The 23,163-nt window shown below is 36.1% G+C and overlaps 1 protein-coding gene across 1 annotated transcript in view; it reads left to right on the top strand.

Annotated features, from left to right (window-relative positions):
- Positions 1–23,163, top strand: part of PTPRQ (protein tyrosine phosphatase receptor type Q) — a 124,509-nt gene that overhangs the window by 24,179 nt on the left and 77,167 nt on the right. The window contains exons 18-32 of the mRNA XM_042017676.1: positions 806–917; positions 1,594–1,820; positions 3,976–4,045; positions 6,079–6,278; positions 7,657–7,906; positions 9,040–9,168; positions 9,925–10,071; positions 11,872–12,044; positions 14,412–14,625; positions 16,288–16,440; positions 16,559–16,738; positions 17,529–17,636; positions 20,059–20,340; positions 21,525–21,707; positions 22,410–22,511. Of these exons, the coding sequence (XP_041873610.1) occupies positions 806–917; positions 1,594–1,820; positions 3,976–4,045; positions 6,079–6,278; positions 7,657–7,906; positions 9,040–9,168; positions 9,925–10,071; positions 11,872–12,044; positions 14,412–14,625; positions 16,288–16,440; positions 16,559–16,738; positions 17,529–17,636; positions 20,059–20,340; positions 21,525–21,707; positions 22,410–22,511 (2,530 nt within the window). The remainder of the gene's footprint in view (positions 1–805; positions 918–1,593; positions 1,821–3,975; positions 4,046–6,078; positions 6,279–7,656; positions 7,907–9,039; positions 9,169–9,924; positions 10,072–11,871; positions 12,045–14,411; positions 14,626–16,287; positions 16,441–16,558; positions 16,739–17,528; positions 17,637–20,058; positions 20,341–21,524; positions 21,708–22,409; positions 22,512–23,163) is intronic.

The raw sequence follows: 23,163 nt of genomic DNA, 5'->3' as shown, positions 1-23,163 counted from the left end.
ATGGGAGCAAATTTCAGCATTCACAGTTTGTTACCTAACAACAGGTAGTGAACTTACTGTTTTTTTAAAGTCTACTAGAAGGATGCAGACAGTCATCCAAGGGTTCATGAATAGTTTAACAAGGGAAGGGCAGAGCTATTGAGTAGTACAGACTCATTAATTGTGTACTTGCCAGGAAGATCTCTGCTTAAATCATTAATGCAGGCAACATTTCACTCCTAAGCCATCAAAAAGATATAGGAACACTTTTTGATTCTGCTGTCTGGAAAATATAATATTAACAGAAATAATGGTTGTTCTGGTTGTTTTGCTTTTGTTTTTCATTGGAACCGCAAAGATACAGGTATTTTATATAATTTCTTGCTAAATAACTTTAATTATGTTTACTGCAAGGGATGGGTTAGTTTAAGGTTCAAAAACTTGCTTTTCAGGTTGCTTTTTTGTTCATTCTCTCAAAAAGGAATTTTTTAATGCTGCATATTTACTTTGATAATGATAATAGAGAAAAACCTCTATAGATATACTGATAGGGGACTCTGGGATAAAATTAATAGTTAATTTTGTTGTTCTTTAATTTTGAATGTTTTACACATCATATGAAGGGTAGTTGACAGCAAAATATTGTACTGTAGCTAAAATGTAAACAACTATTTTTAGTAATGAATTGCTCAAACTTTTCTGTGTTTTTTTTGTGCTTTGTTTTGTAGGGTTTTTTCTGTTTGTTTGTTTGTTTTGGGATTTTTTGGGGGAGGGGTCATTTTTGTGGTTCTTGGTAAAAGGCTGAAATAACTACGTTCTGTTTCAGGCTGATTTTTCCTATACTATTCCTGGAACAACATACAATGTTACAGTTTCTGCAGTTTCTTCCTCAGTCTATAGTTCACCTGCGAGTAGAACTGTGACAACAAATGTGACAAGTGAGTTAAAAATGACCGATGAAATTTCTTCTATTTTTGAAATTATGCTTTTTTATGTTTATTATGTGCACACTAATGTTCAAGAAACTATAATCAGTTTTGAACAGTCATTAAAATTTTTCATCATTAACCATTTAAAAATATACTGAATCTGAAGCATTGTATGAGACCTTAAGAATTTACAAGCTTTTGAAAAATTTGCTATTGTGTCATGTAATAATATCCAGACTCTGATTTATATCTATAGTGGTACATAAAGAAGTGTTCTGAGCTATTTCCAAAAAAAAATGTAGCCAAAGCAGATGTGCATTTTAAGAGAATGCCCTTTAATTGAGTGCTAGAATATGTCAGATATTAAACTGGCATTAAACTCTGTTTTTTCAACAAAGATCTTGAGCAATACATTTTTTATATTCTTATAGAAGAATGTTTTTGGTGTTCCAAAATTAACTTAATAATTTTTAACAGGACTATTTCCAGAAAAAAAGCTTTTTTTCAAAAATACATCAGTTTTCAGTAGTTTTATGGGTTTATGCTGGCAGATGATTTCATTTCCCTATAAAATCTGTGACTGTGTCTTCACTATGATGATTCTTAATTAAAAATTGTTTTACTTGTGTGTGCTTGTGTGTGTGTATAAATATATCTTTAATTTTTTAATTTTTTTTTTTTTTAGATCCTGGGCCCCCTGTGTTCCTTGCAGGTGAAAGAGTGGGCTCTGCTGGGATTCTGCTGTCATGGAACACACCACTCTATCCAAATGGGAGAATTGTCTCCTATGTTGTTAAATATAAAGAAGTCTGCCCATGGATGCAAACAGCTTATACACAGGTCACAACAAAGCCAGATAGTTTGGAAGTTCTTCTCACCAGTCTTAACCCTGGAACAACTTACGAAATTATGGTAAAAGCCTTACAAATGCCTCTTAGTATTTTGAATTCTGATTTATTGTAAATTGTGTGAATTTATAGTAGGTTACTGTAGAGTTTTCTGAAGGACGATGTTATTTACTGTTGCCATATAACAAAATATATTAACAAGATATTTGTTTACAGTAGTGTTTTTTAAATCTACTTAAAAATATTCCAGTCAAACTTGTTCTGAAATGTACCTTCTTCTACTGATATTTGTATTGACACATGGCATTGTGTGGTAAAACATAAAAAGCAAAGGGTAGAATTTTTGGAAACATCTAAATCCTTCCTTATCTTCATTGAGATTTAATCTTTCAAATGACTGGTGTGCTTTGCATATTACATGCAGATTACTAAATCATCTCAGCCAGATCCAGAAAAGCATGTAGTCTAGACATGGAACTTATTTGCATTGAGATTAGGAACTCCTGATCCGTCTCTGAACTCTTCAGCAACAGATGACTTCAGGTGGACAGAAAGTAACTGCTATTCTTTCGGCAAAATTTGCCAAGCAATTCATTGCCTGCCTTACGCTTTCATAAGAACCTTGGAGAGGTTACTCTTTTCAATACCAAGAATTAACTGAAATTATGTGTTGATTTGCTTCATTCCATTCAGTTGCCTTGAAACTGTACATATGAGGAAGGAGTTTCCATGTCTATCTTAATGCTAGTTTTTGTTTCTGAATTCTTTCTACAATACCTACCTTGTGATGAGGTATTAAAAACCAATGTTTAGGTGAGGGCATAGTTTCAGATTTGTATAGTGTAATTTAAGTACTGTCAGAATTTCCTGACTGCATGTCAACCCCCTGAAGATCTCCAGTCAATTTCCTCAGCTATTGCAATTACTGTAGAGTTCATCAATGCCTAAGGATGTTTCAAGTCATTGTCCCTGTGAAGCATAAGTAGGTAGGGTTGGCTGTAGTCATGAGGTGGATGTGCATGTGTTTGTATGGTTTAAGAAGGAGATAGCCACTGACACAGGTTCTTGACATCCTTGATGAATTCTTCAATGCTACCTTGTATTTCTTTGCTGTGTTTGTCTGCTGTAGCTTTGTCCTTTGTTTAATATTTACAGTCTTTGAAAAATGCACGTTTTAGTGCCAAGAAGTGATCAGAAAAAGTTTCCCTTTCTCTCCTGAGGCCTTCTGCTTTCTTTTGCCCTTTTTTATCCTCTGTGGGCTGTCTGTCACTTCTACAGTGATCCACACTTAGTTTTGCGCACCTACCCCTTCTCACCCTGCGTTCCCCGCAGTCTGCACTGTCAGCTCCCTAAGCCCCACAGCCACACAATTGCTGCCTAATATTGCCAGCTATAACCGTGCTGGAGAGCTTTTCCCTTTGCTTCTTCTTTCACACACCTCTCATCAACACAGTTGGAATTTTGCTCATGTTTACCTTTTGTTGCCCCTTTTACTTCTTTTCAAAATAAGAAGTTAGACCGTGTTCCTTTTTCTTTGTAACTGTTGTATGCCATGGCCCATTGCTGAGTTGAATTGTCACCAAATCCTATATTGCAGAGCAAATGGCATTGTTGTTTTGTTTATCTCCATAAATTCTACCAAAGTCTTGATGTACTGCTTTTCTGTGGGAAGACTGTGCCGTGATCATGAGCACTGAAGTGCATTTACAGTCCCCTGACCTATTGCCTTTCTGCAGAAAGACATGCTTTCCTTGGGTTTCTGCCTTGAGGAAGGTTGACCTGCTCTTGCTAGCCTTCAGGAGACAGAGAAATAAAAGGGAACTTTTTCTCCTTTTTACTCTTATAAGTTACACTAAGTAAAATAGGAATGCAGAATCTGGTTTAAGTGTATTGTAGTAGGAAAAAGAAGTGTTACTGATGTTATTCTTGCTGTTGGTTTTTGCATAAAATAAGGGCTCATAAATTAGGGATCCTCTTTTGATGTGTGGATATTCACGTGTGCTTTTCTCAATTTCTTATGCTGTTACATACTTTTTCAGTTTTATTTTTTTACACTTAAACATTGAGTATAAACTCAACTAAAAAGGGCATGTTCATTTGCATATTTATAGTTTAAAAGCTAAAAGCTGTATCTCTGTGTATCCTTAGGATTTTCATTTTCCCTGAAGCTGTATATACTGTAGATTTTCTAATGTGGATTCTTTCCTTTTTTTCTGTAGGTTGCTGCTGAGAACAGTGCTGGTGTTGGAGTGTTTAGTGATCCTTTCCTTTTTCAGACTGCGGAAAGTGGTAAATCTAATAAAGCTGTTAATTATTTCGATTAAAGCTGCTCTAATTCATTCAAATAAATTATCCATGGCAAATTTCATACTTGAGCAAATTCCAATGCATTTAGAACAAAATCCTTATTCTTATTCTGTCAATGACAAAGGTTCATTTTTTTCTATTTGTTAACAGCAGCCTTTAAGATGTGCCCATAGGGGCATTTATGTACACAAAGTAATTTCTCTTGGAGTTTTCCTATGCCAGTTTCTAGGTAGGCAGCTTCCAGAAAGTAAGTCACAGCAGAGCAGAGATACCTATCAAGTGGATCTGTCTGCTGTTTCCTGCAGCAGTTCTAGGAGAGAGATTTTGCTGTGGAATCATCTCTGCCATTGCCTACTTAAATTGATCTGTATTTGTTTAGTGATGGGTTCTAAGAAGCTCAGGACAGAATGTATTTTATTAAATTTTTATGTATTAATTCTGAAGGTAAAAAAAAAAGGTCTGAAATGAAAATTTGAGTTGGTGGTTTTGAAGACTAAACAACATAGTCTGAGTTTGCACAATCTTTACTAATTTAGTGTTTGTGATTTCGCTCATGCTCCAGGAGCAGTTGTGCCCTGGCTGAAGAGCTGGCACCAGTCCAGTTGTGCCAGTGTGAACCAGTCTCAATGGAGTACAGAGCTCGTGCTGCCAGGGCAGACTGTCCATCTGTGTTAGGCTGATTTCTGTTTGTACGCAAACTGCAGAGTGAGATATCTCAATTAATGGCAGAAAATCATCACTCTGCCGGAGATTTGTAAAATAACGTAATAATTTATGAGCCCAATATAAGGAGGAGTAGTAAACTTGCAGCGTGGATCTATGTGAAATCATTATTCTTCACTATTTGTGCATTATTGCTGGTAAAAAACCTTATTTCTGTGAGCTTTATTATTTACTCATGTTTGACAGAGTACAACACTGGCATATACCCATGTGAGAATGTAAGCTTTTTAGTTTTGGAGGCATTTCTGTCTGCATTTTCATTAAACCTAAAGTGCCTTACTATAAATGTAATTGGAAGGTTTTTTCAAATTGTAGGTGACTTATGTGTCATTGGTATAGCATTTATACTTTTACCTTCTCAACTTTTTTTGTTCTAATTCTTGCTTTGATGTCTAAAGAAAGCCAAACATTTTAATCAACATAAAGATGGGAAATTTAAAGTAAGAAAGTTAGCCAGAAGTTAAAATTATTTAAATATAAAGGTGGTGGTTTGAGAGGAGGGGAAAGAAGGTGAAAGATCTGGAAAACACTTAGCAAGACTGAAAGAGCTAAATATGAGGCTTGGAGGAGCTGTCACAAATCACCTGTGGAAGGTCTGTAAATGTGGAATGCTTTATTTTTTAAGAGAGTGTGAAAAGCTTTTTCTCCTTAGTACTAAGGCAGCTATTGCGGGACCTGCTGCTGACTGTGCCATGTGTAGGCAGGACTAAGAGGGAGACACAGGAGAGTTCAGCATGTAAAATAGCATGTAAAATACGATTTAGATGTTGCATCTCATTCCTTTGTGCTGTGATTAATACTGATGTTCTGACAAAAGGCCACAGAAACTGTCACTGGTACAAAGAGCACAGTATATGCAATAATTGTGAGCGTTCCAATTTAATTGAGTTACTTAAAGCTACCAAAAATCTATGTGCAGCTGAAAAGATGACACAGGTAAAGTGAAATAAATCACACAGTGTTGTCAGATGCTCTTAACCAGAAAAAAATGGACAAAATTTTTCTGCTTCTGGAAGAGTAGATAACTCACTTTTAAGAAGAATATTTTTAATTTGACCAAACCAGTTACTATATATACTATGAGATTGAACTAATTGTATTTCTCACTTAAACTAGATTGAAAAAGAGCTGGTTGTATATCAGCTTCTTTACATGTGTTTGTGAATGATTTTTTATGTTTTTGCTTCAGAATTTGGAAGTTAGAAATAGCATTACAAAAAAAAAAAAATTGTTATTTTTCAGTGCTGAGAAGAAAAGTTTATCTCACTGCTTTTGTTTGTTTTGTTTTCAAGCTCCAGGTAAAGTAGTGAATCTCACAGTTGAAGCCTTAAATTCTTCAGCTGTAAATCTGATCTGGTTTCTCCCTCGGCAACCAAATGGAAAGATAACTAGTTTCAAGATTAGTGTGAAACATGCAAGAAATGGAATTGTAGTGAAAGATGTCTTGGTTAAAGTAGAGGACCTTCTGTCTGGGAGGTTACCAGAATGTAATGTAAGTGCTATAAACCTTTTAAATTAGTAATAGACTCAATCCACAAAATGTAGTTTTACATTTAAAATTTGAGACATAAAAATGTGGAGGCTTTATTTTCAGAAAAATTCCAAAAACCTTACTTACTTAGTCTCAAAACAGGATAAAATGAATGAAGAAAAACCTTTCTGTTCAAAATAGTTTAAATGGAACACTTTTGCTTGAAACGCTCAGTTTAATCAAAGTGAAAATGCTAAGAAAGGTTAAATTTGGCATCCTTTTAACAGAAAATAATGAAATAGAAAACTTCTATTTTTTTCAGCTTTCAGTTTTTATTTTTTTGTTTTATATACTATTCAATTAGAAAGAACCAAGAACTTACAGGGTTTGTTTTGGTCAGTGCAGACATATATTATTGTTAACATCTAATTTTCTATATAGTATGACAATGCTTTTTGTATTTTAAAAGTATGCTTTATTCTGTGTATCTTATTTCAATATTTTTAAAATACTTCTCATACCAAAATAAAAACCAAACATGATTAGCAGAGTGATTTTCAAAAATATAGTTGTAGCCTGAATTGTTCTTATCATTGAATTCAGACCTGTAACCATTGTAACCTTCTGGAATTTCTTGAAGAAAATTCTCTCTTCTAGAATTTTTTTCTCTTTTTCTTTCTTACTTTGAGCACAGCTTTGCAATTACCCAAATGTCAAAATGTCAAGTAACCAAACCTTTTTCCTTTTATTTTTTTTTCCCCAATTTCCTACGCTTAGTGCTGTGATGAAAAGTGAAGTTTTAAATGACAAAAATCATCATAACTTTGTTTTCAGATTTTATTTGGAAGATCATGTTAGGCATTACAAAGGTTCCTGACACCAGGCTGATTTAATTCAGCACTGAGAAGACAGGCTGCCACCTACTGAACCATCAGCATTGGTCACCATAATGCCTAGCAATTTTTCAGAGTTGTCTCCTGACACTGCGGATTAAGAAACTTCTGTCTGGTTTTATCCATGATACATGAATATGTGTATGCTATACCTGTGTATGCACATACACACATAGAACATACAGGTGATGCAAAAGGACCTCACTAGGGAACTTTTTTTCAAGAGAGACTGAATGCTGAAAATAGAAACTGGGAATAAATAAATGAATCCAAGAGAGATGCTTCTGTTCAGTCAGATTTGGGATCTTTTTGAATAAGGCAGGAAACTATAATACTGTCACTAATAGGATGTACTAGCAACGTCCACCTAAATCTGGAAATTGAAGTATAAAAAGGAGAACCAATTTAGGGTAATTGTCTCAAAGATGGTCTTTTTTTCATCTACACATATTTACAAATATAGGTTACAGATGCAGCTTTTTATGTTTCCTATTTTTTATTTCTAGGATAAGAGTGAATCATTTTTGTGGAGTACTACCACCCCTTCAACTACTTTTGGGAAATCCACAGTTCTTTCACAGTCTACAGTGAAAGAAAGCACAGAAGCACCAAGTCAAATGAGCTCTGTTTGGAGTGAACCAATTAGCTTTGCTGTAACTAACCTCAGGCCATACACCACCTATCTTTTTGAGGTCTCTGCAGTCACCACTGAAGCAGGATACATTGACAGTGCGATTGTCCGGACACCAGAATCAGGTACATAAAATACACGCTGCTTTCAAATGGCAGTAAGGGTCTCAGATTTATGTGAAAAACTTCAAAATAGAGGTTTGATTTTCTGCTGCAAGATACTTCAGTCCTAATCTGTCTTTATCTGCATCATGCTTTTGTATTTGCATGATTACTTAATTTTATCTGATGGAATTAATGGAAAATATATATGTATTAATGTATCTAATAATGTACAGTGAATGGGAGTTCAGTTATTGTTAGGAGTCAAAGATACCAAAGTTATGCTCAGGACAGATCAAATCTTATGGAAAACTGAGGACAATTTAAGAACTGTAATTAATAGCATAATGGCAGAAGAATTAAAAACAAAGATGAAGGGAAAAGCTGTCAGGCATAGTATTCTAAAAGTATGTGTATTGTGTACATAGTAATGCACTTAATGCTTCTTTACCTTTGTAGACAAATAAGCAATATAAAGAAAAGTCCTGTATTTACATTCCCAATCTGGACCTATTGCAGAAAGTTGTTCAGTGCTGAAGAAATCTTTAAGGACTAGGTGGAGTTGATTTTTGATTACTTGCAATGAATTGAGAAGTTAGAATTGGAAACAAAGGTCAAGGAGCAGGACTTTTATAACGGCAACACTGCTAATAGAGCTATACCAAAAAGGCATTCCAGAGAAATGTTTTTCTGGCTTTCTGTTTGCTGGTACATCATTCTTTTGTTTGACATGGTTTGATGTTACTTGGTTCCCTTTCACACAAACAAAATAGATAGCACTGTCCAGATGAAAAGAAATTTCGTTGCCTCCTAGATATGTTCATGTGAATTCCTTTGATGGAATTTCAATAGCCTTAGTTTGCTGCCCTGTCTATGGAATTTTGGTCAGTGTCTCTTCTTCTGATTTCAGGGCTAATTTCCAGATTATTTTTCACCTTTGTCTCCTAGGGATTATTTGCGTACTATCAGCTCTCTTGATACCTTTCCTGACAATTACCTTAAAACAGAAATTAAGTAATTTTAATGAGATATGCTTTTATAACTTCTCTTCAAAATATTTCATGTTTATGTGTAAAATGAATTGTCTGATATGGGGTTCTCGGACATCCTAATATAAAGTATTGTATGTTCAAAGACTTTTTCTAATGTTGTTTAAGTTCCAGAAGACCCACCACAGAATTTTGCCAAGAGCAACATTACAGCAAAGTCTTTCTCAGTAATATGGGACCCACCAACCATGGTAACAGGGAAGTTTAGTTACAGAGTTGAGCTGTATGGACCATCTGGTAAGTCAGAGTTGATGTTAACATTTCTATTGATTTTTTTGTGGTTATTTCCTTACACTTACATTCTTCTGTGCCTGACAATCAAAAATGAATATTCAAAAGCAGTTATGTATCCCTTTTTACTATTACATATTTTAATGGTTTGTAGATTACTTTTAAGGGAAAAATCAGTCCATCACAAGGAAGAGTATAAAATTAAATTCACGTTAGTTGTTCTTAAGAATGGAGAAAACTAACTTCTCCTCACTCTTTCAGGAGATGATAGGCTAAGCAGATCTGAATTACTGTGCTTATATATCCAAATCATTCTGTATTTACCTTTACTCTTTTCTCTTTCTGTTAAAGATTTCTGGAGAGTTTTCATTCTCATGCAGTATGCAATCAACTCCTTAAGTCTGTTACGAAGTTTTTGCAATTTTTTTAAACTCAGACATGTATAGATAAAGCAATTATAGAATTGCCTGTACTTATGTAAGACATAAGCTGTATTCTATTCCGTTTTTATGGGACCACACAGGAAAAGCAATAGAAACATTTTTCAAAAATCTCCTTCTCTTGAAACTCATACCTCCTTGAAGTGGCTTGGTTGGTTGGTTGGTTGTTTTATTCCCCATTTACTCAGCATTATTGCACTGAAGTTGATTCCCAATTAGCTTTTCCCCAAACTAATGTGGCTTTTCATTTGTTCATCATGCTGGAAAGCAGCCATGGACTGTTTCTATTTTTGAGCTAGAACCTCTTTGTTTTTAATTCCAGGTCACATTCTGGATAACAGTACAAAAGACCAGAAGTTTGCGTTTAGTAACCTCGTGCCGTTTACAACATATGATGTGTATGTCGGTGCTGAGACAAGTGCTGGGGTGGGGCCAAAGACCAACCTTACAGTTTTCACTCCTGCAGACGGTAAGTAAGCATAGAGAGGTAAAGTAAATGAACTGGATGTGATAAAGGGTTTCAGTTTTCCCTTTAGAGCCTTTAAGGTACTTTGCAAAAGAGAGAATGGGTATGAGAGCACTGCAAGAGATAAAAAAATAGATTAAAAATCCTAAAGAAAATAAGTCGGCCGAAGATTACTATGTCATTTATTCTTTGTTTTTGTCAAATTCATACTCTGTCAGTACATTTGTCCGCTATCATAAGCCTTCAGAGATTGCGGAAGAAATGTTTCTTTCTAAATGAGAGGAGTTATTTTCAGATGTAGTAATTAAGTTGCAGGACCCCCTATCCCCCGTTAGATGGCAGCAAGAGGAAAAGAAAGACCAGCGCAGATGCCCGCGACTGTTTCTTTCAGCCCCCACGTTCCTTATTAAACCTCTCATTTGACTAATTCTCAGCAAATCCAAGGCCCCATCCCCGTCTCTGATGGAGCCACCCTTACTAGCGACCGTGGCTCTGGGATTGACCCAACATCGAGGTCTTGTCCTGGTGCAGTGAAGTGGTTGGTTCTGCCCCCGAGCCCTCAGTTCCGTGGTTTGGGACCTGTGGTCCCAAATAGTCAACTCTCCAGGTTAGAGTCCTTGGCTGCATAGAAATGCAGTTTTATCTTATGTGTATGTGAGATTGTGCGGGATTCTTGGTCAGCATTTGAGGATGCAAGGAGGAAAAATTGAGATTTGGTGTGTAATAGAGAGGCAGTTACAAGATGCTTATTTCTGTATTACATTTATGCCACAGAACACAAATTTAGAAAATCTCTGCCTCACTGATTGCTGGAAATATTTCTTGTCAAGGTGTAACACTGGGAGGAAAACCTATCTTTATTTATTGTACTCTTTCCTTATTGATATGCTTTTGGCAACTCTCAGAGACAATTTGCAGAGATGGCCTGCCTGACTACAGTCATTCTCATCTTGTGTTGAAATGCACTGTCAGAAGCCAAAGGGAACTTTGCTGGGTTTGGGGTTCTTTTAGCTTAACATAGAGTGTCTTATTTTAATGCCAAATCTAAAAATCCTCCTTATGCAAGGAATTTCAAAATTGTCTTTTACTGAAGTGTATTAGAAAAAAAAGTATTTCTTTTTGTATCAAATCTGAATATCAGTCTATTGAATGTAAATGTATTTTATCTCTGGTGGTCCTATGGATATGACAATATAATTAAGACTGAATGTTTAATGAAGACATTATATGAACTATATAATTTATATCTGTTATTTATATAGATATAGATTTTATATCTATAATTACACATAATTATATATATAAATGATCTATATAATATAAATAAAATTACATCAACCTAAATAAAATTATATAAACCTGTTGTAAAAGGGAAATTAACAAGCTGTATCATGTTAATTTTTTTCCCCCCAGCTTTTTACTTCATTCTTGTATGGCTTTGATGTTTTTAGAGCTAACCTTTAATTTTCAAGTGTACATAAGATTCAATATAGGAAAATATCAAAGGTCTGCTTGATTCCAATCAAGTAGACTTCAGTAGAACTATCCTGGTTTACATAATCTTAGTCTCTGATCATATTCATACACGTTTTATGTGTTAAAAAAAAAGTGTGCATATTTTTAGAACTGTAGCTTGTTTGCTAAGAAAACATGTGAAGTAAGTCTCTACCCTGCACAGGGTCAAATCAAAAGATAAGGATGTGAAATTTGTTTGTCTATTGTACTTTGCATACATACAGTGCTGAAAAACCTTGTAATAATCACCAGTGTTTAAGGAAATCAAATTTCTTCTTGAATATTTAGTCCCAGGTGCTGTGTCAGATTTACAATTATCAGAAGTGGAAGCCACATATATAAAAATTGTTTGGAGGAAACCACAACAACCAAATGGAATCATTACCCAGTACAGAGTTAAAGTACATGTGCAGGAAACACTCGTCACTCTGGAAAACACTATTCTTGGAGATAAAAATAAGGTATTCTCTTCTTTTTTTTTTAATATGGATTTTTTGTTAGATTAAATTTGCTCTCTGCCTTATCTGACATTTACAGAATGTGGAACTAGCTCCCACAGAGGAATTGTTAATGTTTTTAAAAACCACCTTCCTCAGTCCACTCTCTTTCTCTGCCTGGCTTTCAAAAGAATTCCAATAATGCTGTTTCCACAACATGAAAAAATAAATCATTCTGGCAGAATGATACTGAAGGCAGAAAGCCATAGCCCACAGTCTTGTCCTTCTGAGTCCTTGAATTCTTTGCAGCATAGGGTGGCCAGACTATAAGAGTAAAGATTTAGGTGCCAAGATTGATACACGGCCACTCAGTCAAACCTCTAGAAGATGCAGGTAGGAACCCTGTGAATTCAGCAGAAGTGTCCAAAGGCTGGTTAAGTGTTCTACTAGCAAGGCAGACAGGCCTAGACTTTCTGGCTCCTTTTGTATCCTTAATTTCACGTGTGTGATACTACATGCTGAACTCCATGCTGTGGTTGCATACTGAGGATATGTGTGCACATCTATGGGATCATATCTCTTAGGGGACTTACGCTGTCAATCAGTCTAGCTTCTGGATTTTGGGTGCTGATGTGCTTTACATGCTTAGAGGAGCAGCTCTGAGTATGCAACACAGAACTGTAGACCCCTAGCAAACTTTCAGCTCAGGATTGAATTCTTTCTGAGGCAGGGCTTTTTGGGCTGAATTTTAAATACAGGTGCCTAAAGCCAGTATAGTTCCTTATTTTTTCAGACAGTGACATCTTTCACTGGATCTGAATTGGAATCTAAGTTTATGATGTAGAGCTCAAGGAAGGAATTCACTTTCAAGTTGAATGATAAGCATCAAATAGAGCCCTGGAGTACATTAAATAAGGAGTAACGGGAAAAAAAATTAGGATAAGGATCCATTCATTAAACCAGGCAGGCATCCTTGGAAAAGGAAAGTATATAACTCTGTAATTAAAGATTGTATCATAGTCCAGACACAAAAAATTAAAGTAGTCTGCACAAAAACGTTTTAGTGATGGAATTTCCTAATTTTTGAGTTCCTAGTGCAGCATCATTGCTGCTTTATTGTAATTTATTGAATGTAATTTTCTAATTAAAAACCAATACAAATCACCTTGCTTTATTTAGAACCCCATTGACCTAAGCTTAGAGCATCTATAGGACTTGAACTGGCAGACCCACAGTTCTAATGGTACTCCACAAACAGTAGCAATAAAAAGCTGTTGTCTTATATGAGGAAAATCCTCACAAGCAAAAGGTATTTCCATGTGACTTAAATTTTGCTATAAAATGCTGGTGAAGATGAGTCATACACAGTTTTTGCCTCTTGGTACTTAGCTGAGATTGATGCTCTGTCTGTGCCTTTGGCTAATGCACCCTCAGTTAAAGGAGTAAAAAAAGTGGCTTTGCCCTCTCTTTACCCAGGGTCCATAGGGAAAGAACTAATGTGTCTTAGTTACATCACTGTAAAAGCATCTCTTTCTGGCAATGAGATGGGCCATATGTGTGAGTGGGGAGTGTTTCACATGACAGCAGAACAATTCAGAGACACCAGAGTCCTGGATTTGGTCCCAGATTTTGAAGGGGCATGAAGATCTGGTGTTAACACACCATTTTGTACCTATACTCTGGCCTCTCTCTTTTCTGCTTTTGTTTCTCCTCTCTTTGTTGTTCTTGCTCCACTTACATCTACTGCCATCCTTTTCCAACATTTGTTCTTTGCCTCCTCTGTCTTACAGTCCCCTGTATAACTTACCTCCCTTTCACTCTCCCTTTTCACATATACACACCCTTTTTTTTCCTCTCCCTTTTATTTCGTCAGTTTCAGGTTTTCTCCCTCTCCTCTTATTCCCTCTCAGAGATCTAGTCAACCTGCTAATCCTTTTCTTGAGGGACAGGAAGGGCCATCTGAAGTCCTCTTGTTTTCAATGCCTGCTGCCTTCTTTCAGAATGTAGTTAGCACAAACAGAATCTCCCAAGTTCAAATGTGTATCTATTCAATATTGCTCCAAGGATATAGCTTTTAAATTAAAGGCTTTACTCTTAAATTGCCACCTTAATATAAAATAGATATTTTAAGAGTTTTTTTTAAAAAGGGGTGTTTGATTAAACAACAACCAGAATAAAAAGTTGTAGGCGACTGGAAGCTGAGCATTTTTATGATAAAGATTATAATTTTAAATTATTCTAATGATCAATAATGTTTGTATGCCAACATTTATATAGTATGTATATGCATACACAAATATACAAGCATTATTTCTATATTATATATAAATTAAATTATGTAATTTACTGATGACTAGGTTTGTGATTTCTTTTTATATGTCTAATTTTTAGTATCTGATTGATACTTTGGAACCATATGCAATAAATGAAAGTATCAGACCTCCTTCTCCCACTTGGAATTCAATGGAAGCAGACAATGATTTATATGAAGGTTCAGCTGAAATGTTTTCCAGCATTCAGACAGCTTCCCCAGTAATGTTTACAAGTGTATCTGGCGATAATTTGCCTGATATAACTGGAGCTGCAGAATTACATTCTTCCTTGGGTAAGATATTTTAGGGTATTTTTCTACCTGCTTGTTTGTTCTGAAGGACCCCCATCACTGTCCCATGGTTCAAGCAAATTATAAATGGGTCATTTGCTGGAGTCAGAATTTTTTTACTACCAAATAACCTTCTGAAACAAATGGGAATGCCACACAGGCAGGAACTAGCCCCTTGTCACCCAGCTGACCTTCTTCCTAGTGAAAGGAGCACCCGAAAGCCATCAGCCAAGCTGCATAGACAATCAGTTATTACAGTTGCCAAAGCAGGTGTGATTGTCAGGGATTAACATACCTCCAAGCCCTTCAGAGACCTTGATTTCTCTAAGCCTTTTGACTAATAGGTTTTCAAATGTCAGTGAAGGTAAATAGGTCAAAAAGTTACAACTTTGCTATATGGGTTACAAACAGGTGGAGATGACCCCATGACATGGTGATGTCATTAGTGAGTACACTTGTTCTGTATTATCAATGGACCACCGTTTCTTTACCAAGTATGGATATTTACAAATCATTAAGCAGGTCTCAGCTGACAGGCAGGGATTTCAAATACCACTCTAAATTTTTACAGTGTTTTAAACAGTGGGGAGAAAATAAAGGTTTTATTTTTTTTAATTAATTTAATTAAGTCACTGAATTAATTTATATGCACCAGTATCTAAAACCAGTATTTAATCCATTATTTTAACCTACAGTGGATATTTTCTGTGCTATGTTAAGCCTGAAGAATCTTCTTTTTCATACACAGGAAATGTACAGTGTTTTAAATGTAAATATTTTTTGGCCTCATTCATCTTGAAGTATTAAGTTGCTAAAAGATGCCTGTGTTGCTGAAAATTGATTTCAGCCAGTGTCTGTTGTGATCTAGCATACAAGTATTATTTTATAGGAGTTATTATAGTAGTTAAAGCTGTTGATAGCCAAATTTTCAACAGGGTCTGCTGATTTTTCAATGCCTTCATTTTAATGCCCTTCTCACTGAACTCTGAGCCTGATATTCAGGTATGTGAAGCACCCAAACTTCTTCATGTTGCTCTGGCATAATGACTGCTTTATAGCAGATGATTTTGGTTGGTACAGTTGGATCGTGGCTGACTTTGAACTTTATCATAAGTGCGCCAAAATCTCTTTGTGGGCATGCATGGCTTCTTCATTCTGCTGACCACAGCTCTTCTGCTAAAAATACCAGCATGAAGGGATCTGTGCAAGCAGCCTTTCCAAGTATAGTTGTTCTAGCCCCATTGGGAGGGCAAGGAAGAGGGAATCTGTCTTTCTCAATTAAAAATATTTAAAACCCCTCAAAAGCTCCATCAATCTAGGACCCATGGTTCTGAAATCACTGGAGAGACTAGGTCTCATACAAAAGTACCCTTTCCTAGTTTCTAGGGGATAACTCACAAAACCTCACAATTCTACTTTTGTTCACTCATTCCTTCACCCAGCCCAATCTACTGTACACATGAAAATGGACCTATAGTAGACACTCCTTTGTGGAATTAAGAGGTGGAATGTAGACTTTTCTTTATATTTTTATAATTGACATGAAAGTTAATTCTTTTAGAACAAAATAGTTCGTAAAGGTGAATCATGCCAAGGTGAATTCAGAATGCATAAGAAATAAAATGACTTTATGAGTAAGAGCTATTTCTCTCTATTTATTCACAGATAATCTATATAACATTGACATTTTGTCTGAAGACCTGTCATATGTTATAAAGGGCCTCACACCTTTCACAGATTACACAATTAGTGTGTCTGCTTTCACTGCTGTTGGAGAAGGACCACCATCAGTTCTTACAGTCAGGACACACGAACAAGGTAAATTGTTATAACTCTGGTATTATCAAAGTTAACATACATGACTTATTTCATGGAATGTTTGAATTTTTTTAGTAATTCATTTACTTATTGTCATTTTTTTATGTTTTTGTCTAAGTTCCAAGCTCAGTACAAAATATATCTTACAAGAATATTAGCTCCTCCTCTGTCTTGCTGTATTGGGATCCTCCAGCAAATCCCAATGGGAAAATCATTCATTATACTGTTTATGCTATGGAACTGGATACAAAAAGAGCATTTCATGAAACAACTTCAAACAACAGCTTACTCATGACAGGTACAGTGTCATTTCATGAAAAAAATATAAAAATTTAAACTTGCAAGTACACTTTACAAAATTACTTTCTCCAATTTTATATAATGTAGCCATTTAAAATGTAGGTGGATCAAATCTCACACATTCACACACATCCACACACACACAACAAAACTGCATGTAAAAACAGGGCTGGGACACTACTCACACTTGTCTACTGTGGAGCAATATGTAGAGTATGTGAGATGGGAGAAGAGGACTAGGTAAGATAAACAGTAATTTTTGAAATGGTAAAAGTAGTAAATTGTGAAATGGATTTCTCCTTGGAATATTTGCCTCAGTCTCTTGTGTCTCCATAGGAAAATTTTCCTAAATTGTCAAGTTGTTTTCAGGCTTTCACAGTATTTGTCTGATATTAATAACAGTTTTCTTATTTTAAGGTGGTAATTTTTATAGTAATTGAAGCAAACATATTCCTAATGGAGTTTCAGGCATATATTGATTTTAATCAGAAAAATGCATACAGACTAAACCCCCATATTTGGATGTTCATATATACATTCTTTGATTGCCTTGACAAATTCTTTAAGCTGTTTACAGGGTTGAAACTAGTTGACTTACTTCAAACTGTATGCCTGTTTGACTTCACCAAATGAATGGTATTGCACATACTCTTTTAGGTGACAAAGGTGTATCAAAAACTCTGAGAACAGTATCCAGTATTATAGTTTTGTAAGTAGCTATGACAAAAGAAGTTGACAGCCTTGTTTACGAAGTTAAGAGCCTAAATTTTTTAACTTAATCTTTTCAGGTTTAAAAAAGTACACAGGTTATAAAATGAGAGTCGCAGCCTCTACCGCAGTTGGAGAAAGTGCTTTGTCTGAAGAGAATGATGTTTTTGTGCGAACCCCTGAGGACGGTAATACATTGTTTGCAATGATGATTTATTTTCTGTACTGAAGTTTGTGTTTGTTCAAAAAGAAGACTGGCACATACATAAGGGGGGAAGAAAGTGTATGAATAAAATCAATGTTGAAATTATTAGTCTTCTAACAGTCAGTGACTTCATTGAGACCATTTTTAGGTAAGTGCTAAAAAAATAATGATGAAAGCTGCGGCATGACCTGGAATCAGCTAATTTTGATTGTGATAGACAAATGGAAGGAAAGCTGCAGAGCTGAGGCTCCCTCTCTCAAAACAATGTGTCCCTAGCATCCATCTAAATCATAATCTTTATGACTCAGTCTTATTTCTTTTTCTTTTTATGTTATCATGTGTAAATTAGTTTGGTTTTGAAGCGTATGGACATGGCAGCTTTCAACAGTTCAGAGGCCATATTGCTATCTGTAGGCAAAGAAGCTGATAAAATGAAGATTTTTTTATGCTTAATATTATATGCAGTTGTTTTTGTATAGGTGTTATTAATTTTAAGACTGATCAATAGGTTTAATGTACGGTATAATACTACATTAGGAAGATTTCTGAATCTTCCTTTCTTACTTGCGAGGCAGTTTCAACCCATGAAAGCACTGGGGCAAGAGCTGGAGTTGTCATTGGCTTCTGCAAAGAAAACATGGGAATTTGATTTGCAGAGCAGAGTCATGAATATTAGTCTTTTCTCTTTTGTATCAAGTGTGTATTTTCACTGGTTTCAGCAAAGTTATTTCCAGTTTTTACTGAAGTAATAGGGTGTGATTGCTCTGTTGTCGTTTCTCTCTCTCATTGTCAAATGTACCACAGTACAAGAAAAACAATTGAGTGTCAATAAAGGAAAGGAAGGACTACAGGATTAAAAAACATGGGTATTTATGAAGCTTAGGTGATTTGAATAACCATGCAAAATATCAAATTAAACTGTGAAACTTAAAATACTTGCAATTTTTTTTTTTAATTTACATGCTTCTACGCTGTTACGGTTTTTTTAACAGAGGAAAGGCATATCACAATAATAGAAAGTTACTTATATAAACATTCTTTCCTCTGAGAGCTTGCAATCCCTTGCCTTTGAGTGTTAAAGAAATTTTTCAGAGTAGACTTTCAGGCCAACGGTTCATTCATTCATAAAGGAGCCACACAAACCTTGAGGAAACCAGGGAGAAACCCATCAAGAATTCTTGCCTTTTTATAAGGCTCTGCGTAATTAATTTTCTACTTCTTGTTGTTTAGCTTTCCTGAGGTAATTCCGGCTGAAATTTATGTCTCCTAACTTTAGCCAACCTACGAACAACAATTTGTTTGACTCTTGAAAAGAGAGATACCTCCAAATAAAAGATTCACTACAACTGTCTTAGATAACTTGCATTAGAATGGAAGGAACTAGGCTGCTGCATTTAAATATTTTACCATGCCAGATAAATTGCAAAATGCATTTCAATTAAAAATTAAGCTTCTTCACATGGGAAATATCCATGTGGGCAGTCTTGTCATCCAGAGAGCAGTGATCTGTTACAGTTAACACTTTCCATTCATGTGCTCAGAAATCAGGAATGAAAGCAATTTGTGAGACCTTTTAGGCAAAAAAATTTATGATGGATTCTGAAATACCTGCTTACGGGCATTCGTACACAAACTGAATCCTATGATTCTGGGTAGGTAGTATATTTTAATTTTCATTTTACAGATTATTTCAGGGGTGAAGTGGTGAAGCCTTCAGTGGAATCAAAGTTGACATTCAGAGCTGATTTTATTCATAAGTGCAGCCCACTCACTCCTTCAACACTTCCATGCCTTATTAGCTCACTGGAGTCACATGAACTCATGCTTTGCCAGTAGATTTAGCCAACACATCACCCCGGAGCTGGACTTGTTTTGTGCATGACCTTCACACCAGAGTGTGTAAGATTTACACTGGGTTCACTAAAGGGAGTTTAGTTACTGTGCATACAGTCCCTTTCTTGATTCAATAGTTGGTTGAGTGAGGTACAAAGGGTGGTTATTTACATAGAAAGCAGTAAGAGGACATTAATCTAAATTTAAAGAACTGAATATGAAGAAGACAATGAGAGGATTTGAAAGATCAGTCTGCATGAGACTGGTAGAGAGAAGAAACTTTTTTTCTTAATAAATGCAGTTTCAGATAGATTTAGACGTGGATGAGAAAAGAAATTCCAGAAAAGCTAAAGTGTCATAGCTCAAAAAGATGCCTAGTTTTATGAGTGGAAAAGAGACATACCAAAAATTAACTGAGGTAAAAAGCAGTAAGACTTTGAGATGGAGAGTGAGAAAATGAGTGTAGCCCTTTTGGTACAGTTAGGATCCAATGTCAGGATCCAATAGGTTTATGATCTCAGTTCTGTATTCAACTAATTGAAATGGGTTTTTTTCTGATTTCTGTGTTGCAGAACCAGACTCCCCACCTCAAAACTTAGAATTAATAAATGTAACTGCAACAGAAATAAATCTGAGATGGTTACCACCTGAGCAGCCTAATGGTCTCATAACTCATTATGAAGTTCTGTACAGTGATTCCAATGATTTTTTCATTAAAAATGCCTCATCTACAAGTGTATCACTAAGTGAAGTGAAGCCATATACTCTTTACTACATCTCAGTAAGGGCATTCACCAGACTTGGCCATGGGAATCAGTCGTCTTTTCCACTTCTGGTCAGAACTTCTGAAACTGGTGAGTACACTATATTATTTTAAAAGTGAAAATTTGTGAGAAGAATCTGCTTATGATAACCTTTGATGGCCAGGAGATAAGATTTAATAATTTAAAAAGTATTTGCTTGCTTTGCAAGGCAGTAAGTTTGAGTCCAGTTTTTCTCTTTTATATACAAAGCAAAAGAGCAAGGCCAGGTGCTTGGTAAGGGATGGGGAGCCAAGAGCCCAGGGGTCCTCAGGCCAGCTGGGCAGAGGCCTCACTTGCCAGGACTCATCTTACCACCCTGCTGTGAAGAGCACAGGGCGGGTGAGGGGGAGCAGCCAGGGCCAGTCTGGGGTGCCAAACACTTCATGCTGACATGGCAGGTCTGAGGTCAAGCCAGGAAAGAAAGTTCACAAATTTGGTGATGGTAACCAAACCAGATACAGTCCAGTGCCAGCTGCAGGCCTGCAGGGGGAGAGCCAAGCTGAGGCCTGGCTGCCATGTCAGGCAGGGACTGGATGCAGGGCAGGGACTGGATGCAAGGCAGGGACTGGCTCAGTGGGCCCATGGCCAAGCACAGCCATGACAGCGGCGAAGCAGGAGCTGTAATTCAGACGGGGGCAAAGCTTGAGAGCCCTTGCTGAAAGCAGCTCCCCAAGGGCAGTGGTCAGCCCTGGCCACAGCCTCCCCACAGCATTGCCTGGCAGAAGGAGGAGGCAGCCCTTGACTACACTGGCCCTGAGTCCCAGCATCCAAGAGTGGGGTTACTTTCAGGGCCCTTCCAGCAGCATGTTTGGCTCCCTTTTTTTCCTGCGAGTATTTATACTGTTTGTGTAGGGGACCCAGGCAAAAGAAAGAAAATGCATGTTGCAAGTGTAAATTATGGTAGCACAACATGAAAAATATCCTAATAATAGCTAACTTGAAGAATTGCAGTGATAGTTCTGGAGTGTTAGAAGGAAAGTTTAGTGTCATGCTCCAGGTTTTTTAATATGGCATATTAAGATGATTTCTATCCATTTTTTAAAAATTACCTTGTTGTTACTGTGTGTATCTGAGTGGTTTTGATCTTCCAATCCGTCCCCTTTTAAAATGTATTTCATAAAAAAAATAGGATACAAATCCACATGTTTACAATGTGTTTCATTGAAACCAATTTATAAAAATTCTTTCCAAATCGACGAAACTCACTGAAACCTTCCATAATTTTTTTCTTCTAGTTCCTGATTCTGCACCAGAAAACATAACCTATAGGAACATCTCATCCATGGAAATTGAATTATCATTTTTTCCACCATCCGTTCCCAATGGAATCGTACAGACCTACACAATATATCTCACGAAGACTAATGGGACTGAGCAAAGAGTCATAAACACTACTCTTCTGACACTACGTATCACAGGCCAGTATATAATAATCTGGAACTTATGGCAACTGTAAGTTGTTCTGAGAAGCATGCAACAGACAGACAGAGGTATATTAGTTCATTGGTTGGACCTGATCCTTTTTGCCCTAACATAAAGTTTTTTGCTCTCTGTCCTAAGAAATAACTTGCGTCTTGCCATAATGTGGTGAAATGGGCATTAAATGGTATAGTCTAACATATATCTCACTGTATTTTAGATGTTTAAAGTACAAGGAACTTCAATAGCTATATTTGCAGACCTATCATTGTAACAAAGTAAACCCTCAAGTCACCTGCATATCTTTATGATCTTATTTTGGATAAAAATACTGGGTAAAACATTCTGGATAAAAAACTTCCTTTTCCACTCACCTTTGCATCTTTTCCTAAGTTCTGTCATTATTGCTGAGGCATGTCACAGCAATTAGTGCTGGGATCTCAGTACCTTCACTGCAACATTTTCCGAGTACAGCCAAGGACAAACTGCAAAGCATTCTAGGAATATGAAGTATTAACTGGTAATTAGGGCTTTGCCCCTTCTTTTGCAAAATACTTTGTGCTCCAAGCTTTCCCAACGCTTACTTCAGTCTCTAATGATATAGTTGAGTGTGATAGGCTTATTCACCACTTCAAAAATACTTACAGTATTATTTTGTCCCATTGAATGGTTGTTTTATTGAATTATTCTTTTTTATTTAGATTTAAATAAATATACAGAATATACTGTAGAAGTGTCTGCTAGTACCACAGTGGGGGAGGGTGTTCGTAGTTCACCTCTGCATATACTAACTGATGAAGATGGTAAGTCAGAACAGAAGTTTCAGTACATTATTGTCTACCTGTATTCTTAATTTACTCTTACACTTCATGTCAGATGTTTTTAAGTTTTATGCATTTTTTTGGCAGTTATGTCTCTCCATTGCTATCTGTGTCTATGTATCTACACACAAACACACTTTATCTATCTATCTATCTACCAAAAGATTTATCAATACAAGCTATATGAAATGTCGCAATTGCTGTGCATGGACTTTTGGCCTTACCAATATCTTATGAATTTGAAGAATCTTAATGTACTCATATTATTTTAATCTGATACATGACATGGTAGAATTAAATACTGTATTCGGTTTTTCAGTCATGTGAGAGCTGGGGAAAAGGAAAACCACAAAAAGCCAGTTTGAATTGCCCAGGGACATTTCTGTGGGTTTTTTTGGGGAAAGATTTTTGCATTCTTCTAAACAGATGCATGTACAGATACACATAGATAGATATGAAATTATTAATATTATGAAAATGACCGAAGTCCATCATCTGTAGCACTAGACTTCCAAACTGAGCAGGGGAGTGTTCTGCACTGCAGGCTGAGGGTAGAAGACAGTTGTTGCAACCCCTGCTAATTTGTACAGTAGGTAACAAATCAGCAGAGCAACCTTAAAATTATAGTTGTACT

Source organism: Corvus kubaryi, unplaced genomic scaffold (genome assembly GCF_017639235.1).
Source record: "Corvus kubaryi isolate FWS band 111438036 unplaced genomic scaffold, C.kubaryi_AGA036_p1.0 137, whole genome shotgun sequence".
In the NCBI taxonomy this organism is placed as follows: Eukaryota; Metazoa; Chordata; class Aves; order Passeriformes; family Corvidae; genus Corvus; species Corvus kubaryi.
This window is presented reverse-complemented; position numbering and strand designations above follow the sequence as displayed.